This window comes from Carettochelys insculpta, chromosome 5 (genome assembly GCF_033958435.1).
Source record: "Carettochelys insculpta isolate YL-2023 chromosome 5, ASM3395843v1, whole genome shotgun sequence".
Taxonomy (NCBI): domain Eukaryota; kingdom Metazoa; phylum Chordata; order Testudines; family Carettochelyidae; genus Carettochelys; species Carettochelys insculpta.
In genome coordinates this window covers 114,732,683-114,758,076 of record NC_134141.1, presented here as the reverse complement: position 1 = coordinate 114,758,076, position 25,394 = coordinate 114,732,683, and the positions used below count along the sequence as shown (strand labels likewise).

General features: G+C 42.3%; 1 protein-coding gene across 4 annotated transcripts in view; it reads right to left on the bottom strand.

The window, feature by feature from the left end:
- Window positions 1-25,394, bottom strand: part of DYM (dymeclin) — a 416,064-nt gene that overhangs the window by 359,123 nt on the left and 31,547 nt on the right. For all 4 annotated transcript variants that reach the window (XM_074995795.1, XM_074995794.1, XM_074995797.1 and 1 more), the window contains exons 5-6: window positions 23,160-23,293; window positions 8,597-8,669 (exon numbers count right to left, since the gene is read on the bottom strand). In XM_074995795.1, coding sequence (XP_074851896.1) covers window positions 8,597-8,669; window positions 23,160-23,293 — 207 coding nt within the window. The remainder of the gene's footprint in view (window positions 1-8,596; window positions 8,670-23,159; window positions 23,294-25,394) is intronic.

Sequence of the window (25,394 nt, the reverse complement as noted above, 5' to 3'; positions counted from 1 at the left end):
TTCACCAGGCCAGAGTGGGGGAGAGTGGGTGCATTGGGGTGCCTGGAGGGGCAGGCTCCAGGGTGGGTCCAGAAAGGATACTCCAATGTCCTGGAGGGGACTCCAGACCAGGGTGCAGGCTCTAGGGTGGAGGGCTGGGAATGAAGGGCTTGGAGTAGAGGAGAGGGCTCTGAGCAGGAGACAAGGGGTTCCGAGCTACTGAGGTGATGCAGGATATGGGCTGAGGTGCAGGCTCTGGGAAGAAGTTTCAGGGCTAGAGTATGGAATGTGTGTGGGCAGGGCAGGAGTGAGCAGAGCAGGTGCCAGGCGCTACTTATCTCAACCAGCTCCCAGGAAGCAGTCAGCGTGTCCCTACAGCTCCTAGGTCAGTGGTGGACAGCCTGTGGGCCACATGCAGCCGCCTGTGGGCCACGAAATGTGTGGTTGCCTCCCTCTTCCAGGCATGTCTAATGAATTGGGGCACCACAACCTAACACTTACTACTGCTCCTCCTCCCTCCCAGCATTTTCAGAGGAGCCACAAGTCTCCTGAGCCACACACTGTCCCTGGTCTTCGCCCTCACTCCCAGAGCATTCCAGTTCTGTGAAGGAGGGGAAAGAGCAGGGATGTAGCCCAAATCAGGCTATTTGCACGCTCTGTAAGTGCTGGGAGGGAGGAAGAAGAAGAGGTAAGTGTAGGGCTCTAGTGCCCCAGTGTGTGAGGCACATGGGGGAAGAAGATTGACCTTGGGGCCCCAGCCAGCTGAGGCCCACAGAGGTGAAAAAGGGTCACTCATGCAGCCCATTCACGGTTGCCCATCCCTGTTCTACATGGAGGTGCACCCAGGCATGTCTGCACACTGCCCCTGCCTGCAGGCGCTGTGCACCCACAGCTCCACTGGTTAGCAGTCTCAGGCATTAGGAGCTGCAATGTCATTGCTCAGGGCAGAGGTAAGTCACAGAGCCCCCTAGGACACCCATATGCCTATGACAGGAAGGACATACCGGTTGCTTCTTGGTTGCCACGAGGAGCTGGGAAGGGATCCTTTTAAAGGCCCACACAGAAGTACTGACCTGAGCTGCCAGAATCCCTTTTCAGCTGGGTTTTCCAGACTATCAGACATCTGGTAACCCTAGTCCAACAGAGCTGAATGTTTTTTTGACAGCATGGAAAGGCTCAACCAACCGACTAGGGTTTTTTTTCCCCGACACTGTTATTTGTGAATATGCTTGTTGTTGAAAGCCACATTTACACTGAGAACGTAGAGATGCTGGTACAGGGTCCAGCAGTTGAAAAGGGTTAAGTTAAATTTGGAAGTAGAATGTGTTTTCAACTAGAATGATAGAATACATGACATTGGACTCCACACAACAATGTTGCTTTCCAACAAAAATATATGAGATTTAGGAATGTCTCCATGTATCTCAGCCCTTTCACCTCTTAATATTTCCTGTAATCTGTTCTAAATAAAAAGCGTAACAGCCTCAGGAAGCCATGGCAATGCCTCTTCGCTTTGCAGACAAACTCCAAATCATACCATTAATTCATTGAACAGTGACAGCCTAAAACACTAGTTCGATGCAGACAATTCTATTTAATGAGCACAATATTTTAAAAACAATTGAATCTTTATCAGGGCAGCAAACAGATTTGTCAGATTCCAACCAGAAGAGCAACTGGCAATGTAAGCACTACGGTTGTGTCTGTACTACAAGATAAAAATCAAATTTCAAGGAGTTAGTGCGATATTAAAACGTCACAGTTAATACTATTATCTCAACTTACAAAGCTGTAATACCAATTATAAAATATCAGTATTATGGGACTGGTATAGCATCAATTTCAAATTTAAAAACGTGAATCAAGGTTTTATTGGGGAAGCACCATGTCCTTAATTAGAATTTATTAGCCTCCAGAAGTGTCCCATATGTACCCCACAAAGCTACACGGTGACCCTCCATGCATGGTCACTTTGTTGTATGATGCCCTCTACCCAGGTGCACAGGAAGAAGGTCACAGGAAGCCTGCAAAATTTTGATTGAATCTGAATTAGAACTGGATTTGGAATTTAGCTGCGCCCTGCCCTGCAAATATAAAAGGACATCCATTATGAAACAATTTCTTTGCCCGTTGCATTGCACCGCAACAGTAACAATTACATTGTTAGCCACCTTCTGAAACCATGAGCGCTCAGGGTAGTGATCTGCCTGGTACTTTTCGGGGTCACAAGAGAGCCCCAGCTTGGACCCACCAGGAGGAGATTCTTGATCATCTTGTGATTTGGGGAGACTAGTCAGTGGTGAAGAGACTTCAGTGGCCAAGAGAAACATGGCAATCTATGATCAGATGTCACGCAAGATGACCAACGAACATTACTCCCGGGACTCAATTCAATGCCAGATGAAGGTGAAAGAACTCCAGCAGGCATATCAAAAAGTCCGGGAAGTCAACTAGTGGTCGCGGCAGCTCCACATTAGTGCCACTCTTATGCACAGCTACACATGCTTATGGGGAATGACCCCACCATGAAGCCTGGACTGAATTATGACACTTCTGGTGGCCCTTGTATGGCATTCAGGGTGAGCCTGGAGGAGCTGGGTGGCCCAGAGGAACAAGGCAGTGAGCAGAGGTCCAAGGAAGTTCTGCCAGACAGCCCAGAGCTCTTCACCATAGACCCGGAACCGGTCCCCTCCATGGTATTCCACTGCACACCGAGCCCCCTGGAACAAGCAGTTCAGGCGAGTACTTATTCTGCATGCTAGAAGCGGGTTGGGTGTGGGTACGGGTTTGCTAGCTATAGTTCTGTGCCCCTCAGAACAGCATGTTAATGTTTCTTGGGATGGAGTGCTTCTCCTTTTCAGAGATCTCCTCAAAGGCTTCATCCAGGCACTCTTGCATTTTTTTTTTCCCCACAAGGTCCTTCGGCAGGCCTGACTTGTTGCGGTTTCCACGATAGCACACCTTACCATACCAGGCAACCTGATAGAGATCTGGTATTATGGCACCAATACAGCATTTTAGAAAATTTTCCAGGCTTTTGGTCATACAGCATGAATAAATTATCTTTCTCCATGTCTGTTAGTTTTAGGATGTCGTCGTCTTTGGCAGCCTGCACAAGCACAAGAATTTGCATATTTTTGGGGTTTTTTTTTTTGGGTTTTTTTTGTTTTTTTTTTAAAAAACATGCTTCCTGCTTCTTTACATTTGCCTATGGCAGCCCATGAGCACTCTGTTACCCAGCCCCCAATGTTGTTTGCAGGCTCAGTGGGGCTTCTCCCCGCCACGTCCTTTTCCAACCAGCATTTATTTTCATTTTTCAGGAATCCCCTGCACCCCACAGCTGCCAGGCTCTGCTAAGCACTTCCCTTCCCATGTCTATTTCCCCCGTCATTTCCTTTGATTTTTCAGGACTCCTTGGTGCCAAGCGGCAGCCACGCTCTGCTGGGCATCTCCCCTCCCATGTCCCTTTATACCAAACATTTATTTTTATATTTTTCAGTACTCCCTGGCACCACACAGCTCCCTTTCCGTGTCCCTCTACATTCAGCCTCTTTGGATCATTTATTTTATTTTTCTTTATATTACTTTTATTGTACATCAAACCTCCCCCCTCCCAAGTGCAGCCATCCATGCAGCAGTAATCAAACCTTTCCCCACAATCCCCTTCACGCGGCTTGATCACTGGGGAAGACTGCTCCAGAAACAGCCGAAAAAATTTTTCCCTGCCACAGAACACCCCTGACAACACCTGGCAGCTACCCGTGCTGTGCAGCCCTACCCTTCCCCCGAAAAGCGGACAATCTCTTATAGATTACCATTTCCACAAAGAAATGTGCTGGGTAAGTGATGGCAACTGACATACTGTGAAATGTACGCTTATGATCCCATCCTTAACAAGCCTTTAGCAGCCTTCAAAAAGGTAATCTTCCCTGACAGTAGACACAGGGACGCATTCATTCCATTTCAAAGCACACTATGTGAATTCTATGTTAATTTTGACCTTCATTTTCCAGAGCCAATGCCCAGCATAGCAGAGAGGAACAGAAGAAAGAAGTGAAAACAGGATGATATCCTGCAGCACATGGAAAAGACTGAATCAGAGCCCACCAAGCTGACAAAGGACACTGCTCAGCGGCGTCATAGTACAGTTCAGTGGCATCAGAATCAAGCTGAGTTCAACCAGAGAATGCTTGACTTCCATCGGCAGCAAGCAGCAAAACAGAGTGAGGCTGCAGCAAAGTTCGTAAGAGCAGTCACGGCAAACTGAGGTCCTGCTCTCCCTGCTGCAGCTGCAGAGGAACTCCCAACACAGCACTGCAGAAGCTGAAACCTGCTGGCTGGACTCCCCTGAGGAAAGGTTGCCCACCCCGCACTGTCGCAGTCCTCAAATGTGGGGTCGGAAGGCAAGGACAGTCCGCCACTCCAGCCCCAAGGGCCCCTGCAAAAGGCTATGCAAGCACTCTTGGGAAGGTTTCTTTTCCCTGCCTCTTAAACCTCACCTCCCCAAAAAATAAAATCATTCCTTTGAGTTCGGTGTGATTTCATGGCATGCAGGAGTGTGGGGGGAAACACAAATCAAACCAGGTGGTTAAGCGAGGGCTGAAGGCACAGCTGCCCACTGATACTCCCTGGTCTGCAGCAGATGTGTGGCTGAGGGAACTGAGTGGTTGTGGAAGGACTGAAGGAACAGCCCCCAAGCAATATTCCCAGGTCTGCAGCAAACGTGTGGCTGACAGAAGTAGGCAGGTTGCAGGAGGGCTGAAGGCGCAGCTGCCCACTGATACTACCTGGTCCACAGCAGAAGTACAGCTGAGGGAACCGGGGGCTGCAGGAAGGCTGAAGGCACAGCAGACCACCACATGCATTCTACTTACTGCAACTTAACCTCCTCCCACCAAGCAAAAGCATTCATTCGTTAAGACACGGTATGATTTATTGGCATTATGTCAAAGAAATACATAGGTAGCGTGCGCATTACATATCATTCATTAAGCTATTTTTAAAGTGTCCCTTATTGCTGCTGCCTCAGCGTGAGTACTGGCGGATGGTTGTGTAGGCAGCTGCACGTAAGCCCTGCCTATGACCTCAGCTTTAGAATTCCAGATGGAAGGGAAAGTCTTCTGCCTGGATTCAGATATGTTGTGCAAAATAGCACACGCTGCAATCATGGTGGGGACATTAGTTTCAGGAAGGTTCAAAGGGTCAATAAACATCTGAACTTCATTTTTAAACACCCAAAAGCACATTCCACCATTCTGCATATGTTGAGTCTGTGACTGAAGTTTTTCTTGCTGGAGTCCAGGACTCCTGTGCAGGGCTTCATAAGACAAGGGATCAGACGGTAAACCCAACATAACAATAGGCACCTCCACATCACCAGTTGCGATTTTCCAATCAGGGAAAAAAGTCCCAACCAGGGGCTTCCCATACAGTCCAGAATTTTGGAAGATGCACGCATTGTGAACACTCCCTGACCAGCCAATGTTGAAGCTGGTGAAACAACCTTTGTGGTCTGCCAACCCCTGCAATACTATGGAGAAGTATCCCTTTCTGTTCACATACTCAGAGGCCAGGTGGTCCAGGGTCATGATGGGGATATACGTGCCATCAAGTGCCCCATCGCAGATAGGAAACCCCTGGGCAGCAAAGCCATTCACTACTGCCTGTACATCTCCCAGGTTCATGGTCTTCCTGAGGAGATGCCGACAGATTGCTTGAGCCACCTCCATCACCAAGCAATGACCCCACTGTAGATCTGCCCACCTCAAACTGATTTGCCACTGTCTGGTAACCATTGCGTGTTGCAAACGTCCACAGTGCAATTGCCACTCGCCTCTGAACCGCTAAAGGCGGCCACACTTCAGGGTGGGGGCCAGCACATCACTAAGTTCCATAAAAGTGGACTTGCCCATGTGAACGTTCTGCACCCACAGCTGGTCATCCCAGGACTCCAAAACAATGGGGTCCCACCAGTGTGTGCTGGTCTCACAAGTCCAAAACTGCTGCTCCACTGTCACCAATGCATTCAGGGCAGCCAGCAGCTCTGAGTTCTTGGACCGCAGTTGGGAGATTTGCTCTTCCAAAACATTGTCATCATCATCAGCAGCAGCAGCAACAGCACCATTATGATACTGAACTGTCATGGAGCTTTGTAACTGAAGGAAAAATTGCATGACAGCCAGTGTGGTTGCTGAAACAATGCATGCTATGAGTTGAAGCATTTGAGGATCCATGCTTACACTGTGCCACTTCCTGATGTGGCAGTCCAATCTCCAGTTTGTTTTCACGCAGTTACTAGTGCTCTGAATACTGGGACAGTGCTTGGAATTCTGGGATTCAACATGAAACACCCACAAGCAACCGGGGCTAAGGCACTGTGGTATGGGTACACACAATGCACTGCTCACGCTGTCCAACCTCCACCGGGCAATGTGGACGCAGAGACTCGACACAGAGAAAAGGTGGGCCGAATTTCAAGATTTGTGGACACTTAATTCCAATTCATAATATTGAGATTAAATAGTCAAATTTATTTAAAAAAAAAATACAATTTCTCTCTTAGTGTAGACACAGGCTAAGTCTGAAACAATGAAGTGAAATGCATATAGCAACAGATAATCTGAGAAAAATCAGGAACACCGATTCCACTGTAGTGCCTTGCATGCTGAATAGCATTACAATCAACATACCACACCGACTACAGTGAGAACCTATGCCACACACTCTCTAAGAAATTGAGGAACCACTAGATTCCACTGTTGTTCTTTCAGAGCTGACTACATTTCAATTTGGGCAATGCATATATGTTAGGCACAAGCTGCTAAGTAATCACACATATTGGCTACGTCTACACGTGAAGCCAACATCGAAATAGCTTATTTCAATGTAGCAACATCGAAATAGGCTATTTCGATGAATAACGTCTACACGTCCTCCAGGGCTGGCAACGTCGATGTTCAACTTCGACGTTGCGCGGCACCACATCGAAATAGGCGCTGCGAGGGTACGTCTACATGCCAAAGTAGCACACATCGAAATAAGGGTGCCAGGCACAGCTGCAGACAAGGTCACAGGGCGGACTCAACAGCAAGCCGCTCCCTTAAAGGGCCCCTCCCAGACACAGTTGCACTAAACAACACAAGATACACAGAGCTGACAACTGGTTGCAGACCCTGTGCCTGCAGCACGGATCCCCAGCTGCCGCAGCAGCAGCCAGAAGCCCTGGGCTAAGGGCTGCTGCCCACGGTGACCATAGAGCCCCGCAGGGGCTGGAGAGAGAGCATCTCTCAACCCCCCAGCTGATGGCCGCCATGGAGGACCCGGCAATTTCGACGTTGCGGGACGCGGATCGTCTACACGGTCCCTACTTCGACGTTGAACGTCGAAGTAGGGCGCTATTCTGATCCCCTCATGAGGTTAGCGACTTCGACGTCTCGCCGCCTAACGTCGAAGTTAACTTCGAAATAGCGCCCGACGCGTGTAGCCGCAACGGGCGCTATTTCGAAGTTAGTGCCGCTACTTCGAAGTAGCGTGCACGTGTGGACACAGCTATTAAGAGTTAATGTTGACCCAAACTGCCTTGTTAAAATTTCTACTGAAAGAATGAAGTATAAAATTAAGAGAGACTAGTATGGGGAACCCATTATTATTTTAAATAAAAGCCAATAAGTTCCATTTTTAAAAAATGAGGCTACAATATAAAGAACCTATTACTTGAAATATCCTAACACCTTGGAGTCCCAGTCCTAGATCAGGACGCCATAATGCTAGGCATTGTACAAACACAGAACAAAAAGGCAGTCTTAGTAAAGGAAGTTTTGCAGCATATCACTCAGCTCAACATGCAATCAATGTATGATTTTTTACATAGAAGAAACTGAACACACAGTATCCCATAAACATGGTACCAAATCTGTTTGATTTCTGGAGATCTAGGGAAATAGGACGCCCAATCACTTTTTTATTATTCAGTCTTCAGTTCAACTGCTGTTTGGAAGTTAGGCTTATCGACATTACCTTTTGGATTATAAAGAGCAACGTAACTTCAATTTAAAAACCCAGGACATTGCATAAGTTTAGGACACAAGAAGTCTCCCTCTCTCTCTCTCATTGTGTTGTATCCCTATGCTGCAGGCAGGCACACTTATAATTCTGACACTCAAGAGAGTTTCAAGTTAGCATCTTCTTTAGTAACGGCAGCCTTCAATCGAAGAAAGTGCTTGAGACTCACCCTGTGCCCACCGTAACAGTGAATTTAGCCCAAGCAAAAAGAGATGCACACTACACCTTTGCAAAGTGCAGTATCTGATTTCTATGTACTCCCAGAGGTCCTGTACAGGCATTAAAATTAAACTACCAAGTAAAATGGGATATGACAGAACAAATGGATTGTGGAGGGCTGCATGCCTGCAGTTTATCTAGGACAGCAAAATACTTCAAATGAGATCCAGAGACCAATTTATCACCCTTTATATTAGACATGATGGTTTTGCAGTCAGATAACGTTCAAATACATTAACTGGTTTTTGCACAGTAAGCTTAGAAATTATGAGGAACACATTCCCTCCAGAGTACACATCCCAAGTTTCGAAGAGAGATACTGTAAAAAAACACTTACAAAAGGGGGATTTCAACAATGAGCTGAATGAGGCAACACAGCAACTCTTCTATAAGATCTTCACATTCTACTCCTGAAACAAAAGGGAAAAAAAAATGCTGTTTCTCTCTGGAATTTTTAAGATAAGAAAACAAAACCATAGATTCAATCCATACTGACACGATCCAGTTTTTTTTAATAAGACACACAATACAAAACCACTACCATATTGATCTGCAAACAGATATTTTAAAAGATATCTTTCTCCTATACGGCAGTTGACAGAATATAAATTGAAATAATCTTGGTACTGAATCTTTAAAGTTAGGTATTAAAATTACTACCATGGATGCAAGTAGGCAAATAAAATTATATGTTAATGTGAGAGGGAGTATTCCAACAGCAGTGTTAAGCTATTAGCATGCTGGTGCCTCGTCCACACATTAATCATGCTGGTATAGAAAAAATGTACAACTTCCAGTCTCCCAAATCCAATTTATACCAAACTTTTTCTGCTGGGAAGAGAAATAAGCTACAGTGGTATAAGACATCTTTAAATGCTGCTAATTGCTTCCATACAACAAGCTGTACTGGTACAAGTATTTCAGTAAAAAGATCACATTCCTAACAGATATCAAAATTCAACAGTATAAAAACTATGGGCAAAACATGGCCTCAGTGGCCAATTATTATTATTATTATTGTAGTTCCTATGAGTTTCAGTCATGGACCAAGGCACCATTTTGTTAGTCCCTAATCCAGCAAACAGTAAAACTGCTAATTGAAAATGATGTCCAATCAACCTGACTCCTCAATGCTTAAATATCCAATTCTTACTGTTTGATTGGGATGATGAAAATGAGTGTTCAGTTTCACTTTTTCTTGTAAGCCTTCAATTTCCAGTCATCTCTTCCCTTTGAATCTCAATGGCCCGTCTGAACATGTTGCAAGATCCAGTGCCTCCTATGGGCTTTTGGTGTTGAGGAGTCTGATGCAGGCTGGTGTTTGTGGCTGTTAATTCAGGTTTAACAATCTCTGGTCATATATTTTCTGGTTTGGAGACAGGAATTATCTGCCTTGTGAACCCATTTATGCAACTGTATTTTACTTTTACAGCAAAGATGCATTGACCTTAGGACGTCATATCCTGAGAATTATAAATCAAGACTATTTTGCTTTCATGTTATGCACTAACACAATACAGTTTTAGGGCTGCACACAATACAAGGGAATCCTGATTTAAAAGCCTTATGACTTACATTCTGTAAAGTCTTATCCATTCTGGGTGAGGGACAGTAAATTTGACCTCACAGCGGCACCAGAAGGCAACTCAGTACTGCTGTCGGAAGTTTGTATAGTCATTTACCACAGCAAATCCAACACTTAAAAAGTTTGGCAGCAGTAGCGAATCAACAATAGTGTGTCTGTGATGGGACATTCACCCTACTCTAACCCAGCAAGAGTTAATACAGGCAAAAGAGGACAATCAGCCAGAAGCTACACATGGAGGAGAGCTAGGATGCAAAGAGGCTTAATCTGGGCTGAAGCTCACCTGGTCAGAAACAGACAGAGCTTATCTAAAGGCAATGAGCTAGCAACACAGACTGGGAGATCTATAGTGAGAAAGCCTGAAGTCACACTCCTTATACAAAGGGAGAGAGTAGGAGCCTGTAAGAGGCAGCGTAGGAAGCAGTCCAGGGGCAACAATCTGGTGACTGCTAGGGCCCATTTGAAGGGCTTTGATAATACCTCAGGAAGGAGAGGAAACTTCAATGTGACTTGGCTAGAGCTCTATGTGGTAAAGAGAAAAGCAATGACCTTCAGGAACGCAAGAGAAGCCATGGAGCAAATGAATGGGATGTCAAATTAAACAACTGTAGAATGGGATACTGGACCAAGAAGTAAGCTAAATTCCCAAATGGGGGCACCCAGAAAGTAAGAGTAAGCCCATTAGAGTTTCCCACCAGATGACTGTGCAATATGCTATGAAGAAGTGTCCATACACAGTCAGCAGAACCACAAGAAGGGAAAGCTGGCTACCACACGGCTTTGCAACAATATGGAGTGTGTGTATGAGTGCGCCAACCACGAGATGCATAATGCAGATCCCTAGGATTCATAGTGTCTAGTGAAAATTTTATCTGATAGATGCAGAGAACAAGGAGACACAATGGTTAGACCTTCTGGGATTCCAGTAATCAAAAATTACAATGAACAGGATAATATCAGCTCACAGTCTTAAACAAAAGCCACCTAAACTGAAGTTTCTCCTATTGACTTAAGTCAGTAAATTTTATGGAGATGCTAGGAAGCAGATCCTCACCAGGTATAAACCGTCCAAGCTTCATTAATCTCAATGGAGCTATGACAATTTATACTAGCCGTGGACCTCCAGCCTGTGCAGGCACTTTTAATGTACAGTTTCCTATAAGATGAAAGGCTAGAGAGGAGAAAACAGAATATAGCTGGTTTATACACCAGCTTCATTTCCTAAGAACTTGACCAGTTTAGCTGATTTAACAGAAGAGATGCAGAACAGGCCCACAATGCCCAAAGAAACAGGTTCATTTGTACCTTTTAACCTAGGGTAAAAAATTCTAGACAGAAGAACAGACTGGACACTTCCCCATGCATACTATTCATCACTCCAAATCACAGCCGTATCTCAAAAAGGATTTCAGCCTACGTTTTACTTTAAGACACTTAAGCAATTCAATCTGTGGTTTTAGAATCACTTAATATTTAAGGACAACTATTTGTTTAATGCATAGCTTAGCACACTACAAAATAAGGCCTCTGCTAGAGCCCATCAAGAATTATCCTTTTCCAGAGCAATCCAATCAGGTTTTATTTGTTAGAACAAGACTTCTTCACCTTAAATGCATCAGGACAAGACATAAAATACACACCTCATTCTTGATGCTTCAGAAAACTTCTGTCACAAGAATTCAGGTATTTCTAAGTAATAGGAGCAATAAGTCTTACATTCATATAGCATAATTTTATTAAAAAATTTACAGAACTAAAACCATCAGAGATTAAAAGGTCACAGGTCTAAGCAAGTTTCTGATGTATTCCTGAGTCAGCAGGGGGTGTTTGGATTTAAATTTAACATTTCATATTATATAAAGATACTTAGGAATAGAACTTATTCTAATTTTTCTATTTTTAATGCTTCACAGCAGGCATCTCTCATCCTTCAACATATCAGATAAAAGGCAGCAAAGCATTAAAATTACTACCCAAACCTTGGTGTACTTCATATTTACAATGACATATGCCTTACAACAAGAACTTAATCAAATTATAGTAGTGGTGTTCTGTTTAACCTGCATACGCTCTCAATTTCAGTACTCAATTTTAAGAAGCACACTATAGGGACTACTCACAATAAAGCAAAATTATTTCTTTCCACAATTGGTTTATTAAAAACACATGAAAAATTGTCACCTAGTGAACTGCACATTCTAAAGGAAATCAGTTTTTTAACACGGAAACATGGTTTCCTTTATATAGGATCCCCCACAAGTAACACAATGTAGCTCCTGTTAGCAACAAACCAGAATTAGTTATTGAGCGTACTTAACCTTGGACTTGAAACCACAGCCAAAAATGAACCCCATGTAATATAACCTAAGAAAAGTTTATGAATCTTGGAAATGCTAACACTGCAAAATTGCTGAACTGACCAAATGTACCATATACTCTAAAAATTCTTCCTAGCAATTGGAAATAAAAATAAGATCAAGTGCACGTCAGAGGAATTTTTCCATCATGTACTAAACACATTCTGTTAGAGTAGAGTGGAATATGATTTGCACTACAGAACATGAAGATAATTTTCCTACTCTACTGAATTTAAAGGATACAGAAGGAAAATATCTGCTCGTAGCATGGCCATGCATTATGCAAGACATTATCCATTTGTAGTTAATTTCTGTAACCAACAGCACTCAGCTAAAATAATTTATGTCTGCTTTACTAGACAGGAACACGTGTACGCTTGTTTAATTCTGGTCTTAACAAGACAATGAAATGGATGCATGCCAAATCTATAACATGAGGGAGAAAGTTATAACAATGAAATGCTATGTATTTCCAAAAACAATATCTTTTCAATAGCAGGATAAACAACATACAGCACCCTATTCATTCATATTAACAGATTAGATACTTGGATCAAGAAGAGATAACCTCTCAAATCAAACCAGGGACGGGTGCCGCCCGATAAGATTAAAACCAAATTGCATGGACAGAAATTGGAGGCACATCTTCTAGTCTTACTAATGGCGATAAAGCAATAAATAAAAAGAAAAAATTCATAATAAAGGCTGAAATACCATTTAACCAAACAGTTTTGTACATTGTTCAAAACGTGAGTTATTTGTAGGTTTTTATGAAAGGAATAATACTTCGCATTTAATATTTTCAAAGCCACCCATGATGCAGATGGCAAAAAACACACTAGAGAGACTAAACAACTTGCCCAAAGCCAAAAAAACCTCTCTCCTTAGTGTGTCATAGTGTTTTTAATACTGGTACAGATCCACCAGTTGCAGCTACAGAGAGAGCACTGAGGCTTGGTCTACACTAGGGAGTTAAGTTGATTGGAGATAAGCAATTCCAGCTACAGCAATTGTGTCGATAGAATCGACTTATCTGCAATCGACATACCTGGCTGTCTACACATTTCCCATCAATCTCCCCTACTCCTTGCAATATTGAAAACAGGGCTTGACTGCTGACCCCAGACAGTTTGATTTCACATGTCTCTATCAGGTGCATGATATCAAACTTTGGAAGATCGATCCTGACCGGGTCGATTTTCCCAGTACTGTAGACATACCCTAAGTAAGCCGCTCTCTACCAGAGGTACGTGTATACCTAAGGTTATATCAGTTCATCTAGATATTTGTCTAGTTTTATAACAGCCCAGGCAATAGCAAAGTCAGTATAAATTTCATACAATTACTTGTTTATACTGCTGTCCATATCATACACTGAAATGTAGTACAGTATTTATATTCCAGCTGATTTTATAATATGATAAAAATGAGAAAGTAGGCAATGTTTTGGTAAGTCTGCACCGAGACACTTTTGTATTTTTATGTCTGATTTTGCAAGTAATTAATTAGTTTTTCAGTGAATGAAACTTGAGCTACACTAGACCAATCAGACTCCTCCAAGGGATACAGTAGTCTGGACAAGGCTGAGAGCTGCTGCTCTAGATGAAGCACTGTCAGGCATGAGTGCTTTAATCAATTTTTTCCAGACTTGCTCTGAGCTTAGCGGTGTTTTATTGCTCCTACCATTGCCACCATGAATGGTGTAAGATTTTGGCAAGACAAATCAAATACAGACTGTGTCAATGACAGACTCCCAGATTACATCTCAAGCCTATCCAGTCCCTACATAGTCACTAACTCACATCATCTCTACTTGCTTTGTCTGTTCCCATCCCGTATGCTGAATGACTGTCACCCTGTAGGGCAGCAGAGAAGATGGTAGCAGCATGCCTATACTGCCCCTATATTGGCAGCAGCATGTGAAATCTGAGGCAGCTCATACAGGAGAAACCACAGTGTGTGAAAGCTGTAGCCTGAAATTCACTGATGATGGTGCTAATCAGAAGGCAGAACCAATCCCTGCTGACGTCTGTGCGAAGAAGTGGGGGCATGTGTGTGTGTGTGTGCACGTAGCTCACATAGGGTGTGGAATTCCTACTAGCTGTAACCTTGGCAACCAGCCATGACCACTTGTAAGCTAGGCGACCAGGTGACACCTTTGCTTCCCTGGGCAGCTAGACAGGGAGAGAAAGGTGGAGCCTGTCTGGTTTTTGAATTGGAAGGCCAAGCAAGTTGGTCTGGAGGCTGGTGAGCAACAAACCAGGCAGGATCTCCAGGCCTAGGGGGTCCCACTGGGTGGGGGGATCTCCTCCCCTCCAATATGGGTCGGACAGACCACTTCTGGTTGCTGCGCTGAAAAGTCTGTACCATACTGTATCCCTGTCACCTAATAAATCTTTTCTTCCACCTGCTGAATGAAAGTCACTCCTAGTTGTGGACAAGGTGCAGAGCCTGGTGACCCCTGAACCTCACTGCAATCTGCTTCTCTGCTGCTCCCCAGTGTTCATAGGCTTCCCCACTCCAGCACTCCCAGGTGAATAAAAGACAATAAAATAAGTATTTCCAAAATCCCTTATCAAACAGGACTTAATGAGCACAATTATTTCTTTAAAATTCCCTGTACCAAAAATGTAATCTAAAATAAAGCAAAAAAGCAGCAATTTTGTCAATGTGATGGATAAAATCTGCAATCAAAGAGTGTTCACTTCAAAAGAGAGCCATGGAAATCTAGTGGTGGAAGGGCTTGCTAATACCCAGGAGGGAGCAGCAAGAGAGTGATGATTCCATTTGGTTTACTAGTAAAGACCCCAGGAAAAGCTATGAAATCTGCTATCCTCTTTGACACAGTATCATTAAGCTACATTTTAGTTTGGATTCACTGGGAGCTTCCACAGATTATACAGCCTTTTTTTTTTTTTAAACACATGACCATTATAAAATACTGATTGGCAATTTCCATGCTTAACTTCTACTATGTGATTAAAGTTTCAATGATCATCTAATTGCTGTAGTAAATATAACTGCCGGGGCTTTTTCCATTAAATAATTTTTTTGCATGGAAATACGCCATAACAGAAAGCACTACATATGCAAAAGATAAAGGGTGTTTTCACAGAAACCGTAGCTTTTAATTTCCTGTCCTTCCTCTTCAAATTCTCAGACACATTCCATGAGCAGTTTTGGGGTTTTCTGCATTTACTCTAGTATTTTTTACAGTTATGATTAGCAGCTCAATGACCTGTAACTGGCTAATACAGAAAAAAAGAGTTTCTGCTGCAGCCAGGGAATAGGCTACATTGATTTACAGTGCTGTTCATACATTTATCTTGAGTGAACTTTGTGTGTATGAATAGCATGGAATTGCAGGCTGTGAAGATAAACTTTCTACCCAGGCAGCAAAAACTTCTCTAGTGTGTCTGATGGACAAGACATGATCTCTTTAGGTTCAGATCAGTGTCTCTTCCATCCTCTGCTTCTCTGCTGTGACTGACAATAAGGAACTGCAAATCAAATGGATAATTTTGAGATATGGCTGCCAACTAAACTAAGATAACTCATTTCCACAGGCTGCTGAACAGCCACCTGGATATCAACTTTAACGCAAAATTACGAGCCAGACAAAAGATAGCAATATAGGGTGAATTCCCTGACTCCAATAAAATCAATTGGAGTTTTATAATTGACTTTCAATGGAGCGAAGATTTCACTCCCAGAGATGAAAATCTCACTGTTCCATTACTCGTTTACAGGTCATCCAATCTCCTATGTAATGTTACAATTTAATTCCATGTTGAATGTTCAGGAGCTAGTACTCCATGGCACGTATATAGAGTATGCCATGGCACAAAAGGAAAAATACATTATTCATTATTAATAGATTTTGAATATCATTGGCCTAAAGGATAATATTTATTTCACTTACTCTTAGAATACAACATTGAATTTTATGGTCACCAAAACATCAAGTAGTAACACCAGTGACCAGATCATTTACAGGGATTAAACCCAGGATTTCTGGGCTTAGGAACATGAGCATCTACTCTTTGTACTAAACTAAGTATATTAGATAGGTCTGCTACTACATTCAGAAATGTCTGTGTAGACGAGCCACAGAAGGACAAATAGCACTGTTAAGTTTCAATTTGCAGCTAATGATTGGTCCTATACATTTTCTCATTGTAAGCCTACCATTGTAATTGCAACAGTATATTACAACAGCCTCTCTTCTTGTATACTTTTTGGAACACGAAATTTGCCACTGGATTCTTTATGCAACAATACGGATCTCTTTAAATGTAAAATATAGTTTGCTGAGAAAGCACAAGCTGGGCTTGCTGCCAGAAATTACAAATATTGATCATAAAATGTGTAGTGCCATCTTTCAAATGAAACGTTACTGTCCTCTAGCTAAAGTCTGCTGTCAAACACTGTGGTTTTGATGAACTGCCAAACACAAAATTCTTACATTTTTACAGAAGATACTGGGTGCCCAAAGGCAACCATATTTTTCAACACATCACTAATACATTGTACCATACTCTTCCTTTAGAAATAGCTCAAATCTTACATGTTTTAGTTGTTTCTGGCAAGACCGATGCACTGCAATAGTGTATACCCATGTATATAAGCTAACACATTAACAACAAAGATTTATTTACTAAAATAGGGACCTATGGCTACCAATGCTCAAAAAGATGAGTAGGAAAGCAGACAGTACAAAATATTGACTTACACGAGGGCTTTAAAGATGACCTTTGAAGAATTCTGTCAAAGTGACCTTGAAAAGTGGTCACTGCTCTGTCTCAAGGTGAATGACACATAAGGAGATGTGCTGGAATCACGGATGACTTCGTATGGCCACGGAATGTGATTCTTTGCAAGTGGATTACAATTAAGTTTACAATAATAATTTCTATTGACTACATAGAACTATGATTGTGGATGAAAAGAGTCCATGGGGGACATCTGGAATTGTCACAATCTACAAGGAATAACAGCGAGCCTAACTGTAAATAAGGCTGTATTACTAAAGGTCCTTCATAAGCCATAAAGTTAAAGCTGATAACAGCCAAAAAAAAAAACCACAAACGCACACCGACATGGAACTAATTCATGTGTGTATTATTTGTATTTTATTTAATTATACATTTCTTATGGTTTGCCTAAAGGCAGTGCCATATGAAAGAGGAAGAAGGACCAACAGTCTAGAGCCACTGATGACAAGACAGTAAGAACTGTTCAAAAAGTTTTTAATAAGGCAGATTTATCGTATCTAGTGCTAACAGGCAAATGCACAATGCACAAATAAATCAGTGTTTCAAAGTAAACACTAGGGGGAACTCTACGGTACTGAAATTGGAAAAAAATGACTTGGAACTCTACTGTTTGTACAGTTATGCAAGGGCCCTTAAATTTGTTTAATTTTTTCCTCTTTGCTTTATGGAGACTTTTTCTTTCTTTTAATATTCGTCTGATGACACTTCAGTCATTTTTTTTTCTAATATCCTAAATTTACAGCCTGTAAAAAAATCTATCAGCCTAGTACAGACTCTATCTCCCTGATCCAGCACCCTTGGGACCCAACTGGCCTGGAACTAGAGAATTTACCAGGCCAGGAAGGTGCCGCTCTGGCACCAGCAGAAAGACCTGTGGGGATGGGGGGAGGCAGAGGGGTAGCACACCAGTGTGTGGGGGGGAAGAGGCAGTGTGGCTGCAGTGCCTCATAGCCAGGGGCCAGAAGCACAGCTCGTGGCCACAAGTCAGAGCTCCAGGCCCCCTCCCTTGCACCTGAACCCCAGTCGCAGGGCTCACACCCACTCTGGCTCTTACCCCAAGTGTCCTCCTCCTCCTTGCTCCTCCCCAAGCTTGAACACCTCACATGAGCTATTTGCAGCACTCCAGAAGCTCTGGGAGGGTGGAGGAGAAGTTGCTAAGCACAGGGACCTCCAGCTTTTTCCAGTGAGTGCTCTGTCCAGGAACACCTTCTAGGATGTCAAATCAGAGATGCTATCAGACAAGTGAAGTCCAGACTATGGCCGTCCAACCTGTACAGTATTACATGTATTACAATAACACTGTGTAAAATGGTTTAGGATCCTCAAATAAATCAGTACTCCAGTGAGGTTTATAAGAAATAACTCCATTTTACAGACAAAGAACCTGAGGCACAGAAGTAACTGGCCCAAGTTCCACAGCAAAGCAATTGACAGTTGAAAAGGAACCCAGACTTCCTGATCCAGTCCCCTGCTCTAGCCAACAGACCACACACAGCTATCATCTTAATTTAGGGCAGTCAACTAAGATGATTGCTAAGTAACTCTGGTATACTACCCCACATGCACATACTTACATTTAAGCATAATAAATGTCTCTAAGAATTAGTCAAGTGGTGCTAAATATTGTGTAAATACAGACATCTGTATGTAGATATGTATCCCAGTGATATTAGTCATTTTACTTTCTGTAGAGTATGGAATTCCCTCATTGTTAACAATAAAAAGATGATTGTGGTTTTGACTGTAAAATAAAGCACTTAGATGTCACTTTTCTCATGTGGTAGTTCCCTGTTATTATGCGGTATTATACAACTAAGCAATATTTCTTTACCACATTCACTCTACAGGGACAGATTATGGCAAACAGGCACTACTTGTATAATGTATCAGATAAGTGACCTCATGGTTAGAGATTACTCATCACAGCTTAAAGACATTAAACCATTTCAACATGTAGCTGCTCATCTTTTGGCACAAGAAGTATAGTTTCCCCACAGCAACACCAGGCGCCAAGGAGTTAAATAGATTTTGATTAATGGGTTTCACTACTCTTATTCACAATTATTACGCACTCATGACACATGCTCTTGCCTGGGCTGTATGAAGGAAGTCCACATTCGGGTGGCTTGTGCATTTTTTTCACACCACCACACACATTGTATTAGAATTCTGACAACAGCCATAAATGCTGAAGAAAGCAATGTGACTCATTTTATGAAATAAGTCACATACGATTAGAATCTCAATCAAATTTTATTTGGAAGCAAATAACCTAACCTTTACTCTGCTGCCTTGTGTGTGCATTTTACAGTAATGTCTCATCACAGGATGACAATGTTTTTCTAAATAGTCTTCAACAAATGAAGCATTATCACAAAGAAGGTTTTTATAATTTTAAATGCCATACATATCAACAAGTGCTAAGGAGAACAATTCAAGTTGCTGAAGTAAGCCTCAACTCTTCCTTACTTCTGCTATGAAAATTATTTCCATTGTAAGCTGTCAGGGGCAGGTAACTGAAATTTGTCAAGACCTGCTGCTCGCAAACAGGGACACAGTAGAAAAAGCTCCTAGGCTACTGTACTAGGCAGCAGAGTGGGAAGGAAAAGTACAGCCCTCAGTGGAGAAAAGAACACAGGTTAAGAACTATTTAGAAATGCTGAACATATACAAATTCCTGGGACTCGTTTTACTGCATCTGAAGGTGCTGAGGGTGTTGACAGATGTCATTGCAGAACCTTTGGTCATAATCTCTGAAAGCTCATGGAAACTGGATGACTGGAAAAAGGCAAATGTGGTGTCCATATCTTGAAAAGAGGATAATGCAGAGACCTACTAACCATTCAGCCTTACCTCAGTCCCCAGAAAAAATCATGGAGAGGATCCTCAAGGAATCCATTTTCAAGCACTTGGAAGAGAAGAAAGTAAGAGTAGCCAACATGGATTCACCATGGACAATTCACGACTTACCAACCCGATTACCTTCTATGACAAGGTAATAGGATCTGTGGTCACAGGGAAGTCAGTGGATGTGATGTACCTTGACTTTAGCAAAGCTTTTGCTACTGTGTCCCACATAATTCTTGCCAGCAGGTTAAGGAAGTATGGATTGAAAGATGGACTGTTAAGGTGGATAGAAAACTGAAAACTGGTGAGACTGCTGGGTTCAACAGGCAGTTGGTTTCAAGAGGAGTGCCCCAAGGGTCAGTTCTAAAGTCACTTTTCTTCAACATCTTTATTAGTCACCTGGATGAGAAAATGGATTGCACCCTCAGCAAGTTTGAGGACGACACTAAGCTAGGGAGAGACACACGCATTGAAGGGTAGGGATAGATCCAGAGTGACCTAGACAAACTGGAAGATCAGGCCAAAGGAAATGTGATAAGGTTCAGCAAGGAAAAGTGCAGAATCCTGTACTTGGGATGGAAGAATCCCATGTACTCTTACAGTCTACGGACTGACTGGCTAAGCAGCAGTTCAGCAGAAAAGGGCCTGGGGATTACAGTGGATGAAATGTTGCATATGAGTCAACAGTGTGCCCTTGTAACCAAGAAAGCTAATGGCTTATTGGCGTGCATTAGAAGCAGCATTTCCACCAGGTCTAGAGAAGTGATTATTCCCCTTTATTTGGCAGTGATGAGGCCACATCTGGAGTATTGTATCCAATTCTGGGCACCCCACTACAGAAAGGATAAGGATGTACTGAAGAGGGTCCAGAGGAGGGCAGTGAAAATTATTAGGGGGCTGAAGCACATAACTTACATGGAGAGGATGAGGGATTTGGGCAGGGTGACCACACTGCCCTGTGGCAGAGATGGGACACTGGACTCCAGTGATGGGGGGCTGCTGTTCCATGTTAGGGCTCCTCAGCGACAGGGGCAGCTACCCCACAGCAAGGCACCAGGCTTGGGGTCTCCACAGCCTCCTGATGAAAGGGAGTGGAGAATGGGGGCTCCACAACCTCCAAGCAGTGGGGTGCCAAGGAATGAAGAGGTCACCCTGTGGCAGAGCTCACTGGCAGTGGGGGCTGCCTCTGTAGGGTGCCAGGGAATGGGGCAGCTGCCCAGAGAAGGTGCTCCCTGGCAACAGGGGCTGCCATCTCAAGATACCATGCGCCAAGGAAGAGGATCTCCATAAAATATGGAAAAATTGGCCCATTTTCTTAAATAAGTCAGGATGCCCGTGAGACTGCTTAAATAAGGGACTGTCCCAGGAAAAACAGGAAGGATGGTCAACCTAAATTTGGGCTTGTTTAGTCTGCAAAAAAGAATGAGAGGTGGTTTGCCAGCAGCCTTCAACTAGCATAGGGGTGGTTCCAAACAGGATGGAAAGAGGTTGTTCTCAGTAGTGAAAGATGGCAAAATGAGGAGCAATAGTCTCAAGTTGAAGTGGGGTAGGTCTAGGTTGGATATTGGGAAAAACCATTTCATGAGGAGGGTGCTGAAATGCTGGAATGGGTTACCTCGAGAGGTTGTAGAATGTCCATCCCTAGAGGTTTTCAAGTCCCAGCCTGGTAAAAGTCCTGGCTGGGACAACTTAAGTTAGAGTTGGTCCTGCTTTGGGCAGAGGACTAGATTTGATAACCTCCTGAGATCTCATCCAGCCTTATGATTCTATGGTCTTATGCACTATGACTGCTTTATAAATAATAATGCCTGAATATTTAAATTATGGTAACCAATTGACTTTGCTATTACTTTGTCAACACAGCTACCGAAAAGTTTTAAGAAACTGTGTATAGAGATCATGCAGTCACAGCCTTCCTATCAGTGAAATCTTCTGCTCATCTTAAAACACACCATACAATAGATTTCCATCACCAACTGGAAGACTATTCGAGATTCTAACTTTTCACTGTAAGGAAGCTTTTCCTAATTTTCAGCCTGAATTCCCTTTTTCTATTTATTTCTTGTTAAGTTACACTTTTAAAAAAATATGGAGTGCAACCACTGTACACAAGTGAATTTTACCAACATCATTTATTCATGGCTCTCCTGCACCCAGAGAGCTGGTACTTCTCCTTGGCATATTAGTAAAAGGCCTTTATTCACATTGGTGCCTTTTTTTTTTTAAATAAAATTATGTATTGTACATATCAAACAACTTTTTTTTGAAAAACAAAAATGACAAAAAATACAATGCACAGACGGGATTTCAAATACAACCACAAGAGGAGATTCCAGGAGCTATGGTCTGAAGGACACACCAGAGTATCTATCCCTACAAGCTGTCCTTGCAAGTCCTGTTGAGAATTTTTTCTGTCTATCTTATGATCTTGACAGAGCTCATAGCACACCAACATGTGCATAGGGGAACTAAGGTTTTGCATTCTTTGAAACATGAGGGAGCAGAATCAAAGGAGTGGGAATCAAATGCATGTGTCTTGTATAAATACATAAAGTTTTACCACCAACCCACCAGGCATCCTGCAGGACACTGGAAATTAGACAGAATGGATCTGAGCATTCAGGATAGATCCCATACAGGACAACACTTTCAGTTCATCTTCGTAATACCAACAGGATAAAATATACAATTCTCAACAACATTGAAGGGAAAAGATCTCTAGATGTTAGTGAACTTAATGAGTGGCTGGTTTAAGAAAAAATATATCTCCCCAAATTATTGAACATTCAGTTTCCTAAGCAACTATAAAATCTGTTTTTCCTACAATGGCAGCACAACACACAGCACTGGTCCAAAGTATATGCGCAAACAACATTTTGGTTGTTGCCATCTTCCTGTACTCAAACAAGGAAGATGATATTTCTCCACAATTTTCCTCTTTTCCACCCAACCGTCCTCTTCCCCTTTATGAGGCTTGGAACTTTGTCCTTGGAACTTGTCTGATGAGGCAAATGTTATACTTTGGGATTGGTCTGTTGGAGTACAAACATGGAGGATGATGTCTTCTGATCAGATAGCTCTCATTACCAATAGGCGCAGAGGCAAGCTCATACTAAGTGCTTTTGAAAAAACCCATCTTACAACTTTCTTGCTCACCACAGGTTCAAAGTTTCTCAAACTGATTTTCTACGGATGATAAACACCTCAATACAAAGCGTAATTACTACTTCAAATTTTAATGTGGCTTTTGGGATCTTGAAGATGGACTGGGTGCTATAATAGTAAGTATTTTTCAACAAAGCTATGAGGAAACTGACAACAATATTCAATACCTACCACATGAGCCTGGCATTCTCTCCTCATAAGTAAAATGAAGTTGCAGTTCCTCTTCCGACATCCGACATATGAATACTTTTAACAAATAGCAAATAATGAACAATGCATTGTGGGCCTGCCAAATAAAAAGATGGCTAGAAGGGAAACAGAAAAGTAAAAAAGTCAATAATATTTTACTTGGTCATAACTACTGATGAATATTAATGTGTGTAACAGTGAACAGAAAAGTTCCTGGAGACCATACGATGCTCAGGTGACTAAAGTGACTCAATTGCAAGCAAAATTTATTTAACATAAATGTTTCTTTTCAAGAGGACCTAACCTTCTTACTATGTATAACTTAGTACTTTTATTAAAAGCATCAAGTTACAATTAAGTGCTGTATTCTTCAAGAAATTAAGTAGCCAGCCAATATCCCTAGCATCCTACTCTACCTCCCCGACCCGCCTTCAGCTAAGGTCCCAGCTTTGGCCTCCTTATTCCTGTTTGCATCCCCCATTGCCACAGCCATGGCCCCACTCCTGAGCCCAGCTCCAGGGCACAGACAGGAGTAAGAAGTGTGTGGGATAAAAAGTTTGGGGTCCTTTTTTTTTTTTTTTTTTTTTTTTTAAATACACACTCGGAAAGATCTTCTCAAATTAACTGAGAACTTAATCTCTCACTCTTTCTGCATGAAAATTGATCAATTTTTTTCCCCCTTTATGTGCCCAAATATCTCAAATGATTCTCAACGTGGAAAATGCTCCTTGGATTTCAGGAACAACAGCATTAAGCCTAGTTACCCTTCATTTCTGGCTGTATCTGCACTTGCATCCCTCTTTCAAAAGAGGTATGCAAATGAGGGAAATAAAAATGCAAATGATTTGCAGATTTGCATATCTGGCCCCTTTTTTGCATATTATTTCAAAATAGCTTCTTTCGAAAGAAGAAAACCAATGTAGACATTGCTCTTTCAAAAGTAAACCCCCATCTTCAAAAGAATCCTTCTTCCCCTTTAAAAAAAAAAGAGAAAGAAGGATTCTTTCGAAGATGGGGTTTACCTTTGAAAGAGCAGTGTTTACACTGGCTGTCTTCTTTCAAAAGAAGTTATTTCAAAATAAAAATATGCAAATGAGGTACCAGATATGCAAAACTACCTCATTTGCATTTTGATTTCCCTCATTTGCATACCTCTTTTGAAAGAGGAATTCAAGTGAAGACACAGCTATTATGTTCCTCTGTGTGTCTATGTGCAACTGCAGGGAGACTCAGCCAACAGAAATACACGAAGATCCTGCTGACGCCACATTGTGAGAGGTTAAAGAGTCAAAGCAGCAGCCACAAGATTTCTTTCTTATGGACTTAAGTGATTCTCTCTTTAATGGATCTCTACATTAGGGGAGAAGATGGCCTTGAATTGTCTACAGTCTCCTCCCCCTTCCCTACCAGAAATGAAACTTCCAGAAGAAAAAGAAAAAAAATCTTTGGAAAGTCTCCTGGAAAACCATGCATCTGAAATTATATCCTCTTGGGGTGTGCCTCCCCAACTAAAAGGAAAGAGGATTTTAAAATAAATTTAGATTAGCGAAAAAAGCTATGTCAGTTGGTTTATAATATGCTTTAAAGAATGCCTTTAAGTTGAACAACAAATGTTTATTTTGCAAAAAAAAAAGCAGCCAATAGCATGGCATCAGAGCCATGGTTAGTATAGTTTAAGGAACAAAGAGAGGTAGTTGTGTTAGTCTGTACTCTAACAAAACAAAGCAGCAGAAATGTAGCACTTTAAAGACTAACAAAATGATTTACTTGGTTATGAGCTTTCATGGAAAAGACCCACTTCTTCCACAAAATCTCTTCACCAAATAAATAATTTTGTTAGTCTTTAAAGTGCTACATTTCTGCTGCTTTGTTATAGTTTAAAGAAAAGTACAATCCCTACCCCATCCGTTGTTCTCTTAAATTTTATTTTTGCTACAAGGAATTTTGAGTCACTGTCTATAAATCTAACAAAGGAGCATTTGCACAGTATTTTTATTGTCTGTCCCACCCACCCACTGAAAGCCATACAATAACAGTGCTTAGGATGGCAGAGTGGGAAGGGCAGAGATTAATCCCAAATTACATAAACATTTATGTTTGTTGCAACATTTAAGCCGTGTCTACACGTGCACGCTACTTCGAAGTAGCGGCACTAACTTCGAAATAGCGCCCGTCACGGCTACACACGCCGGGTGCTATTTCAAAGTTAACTTCGAC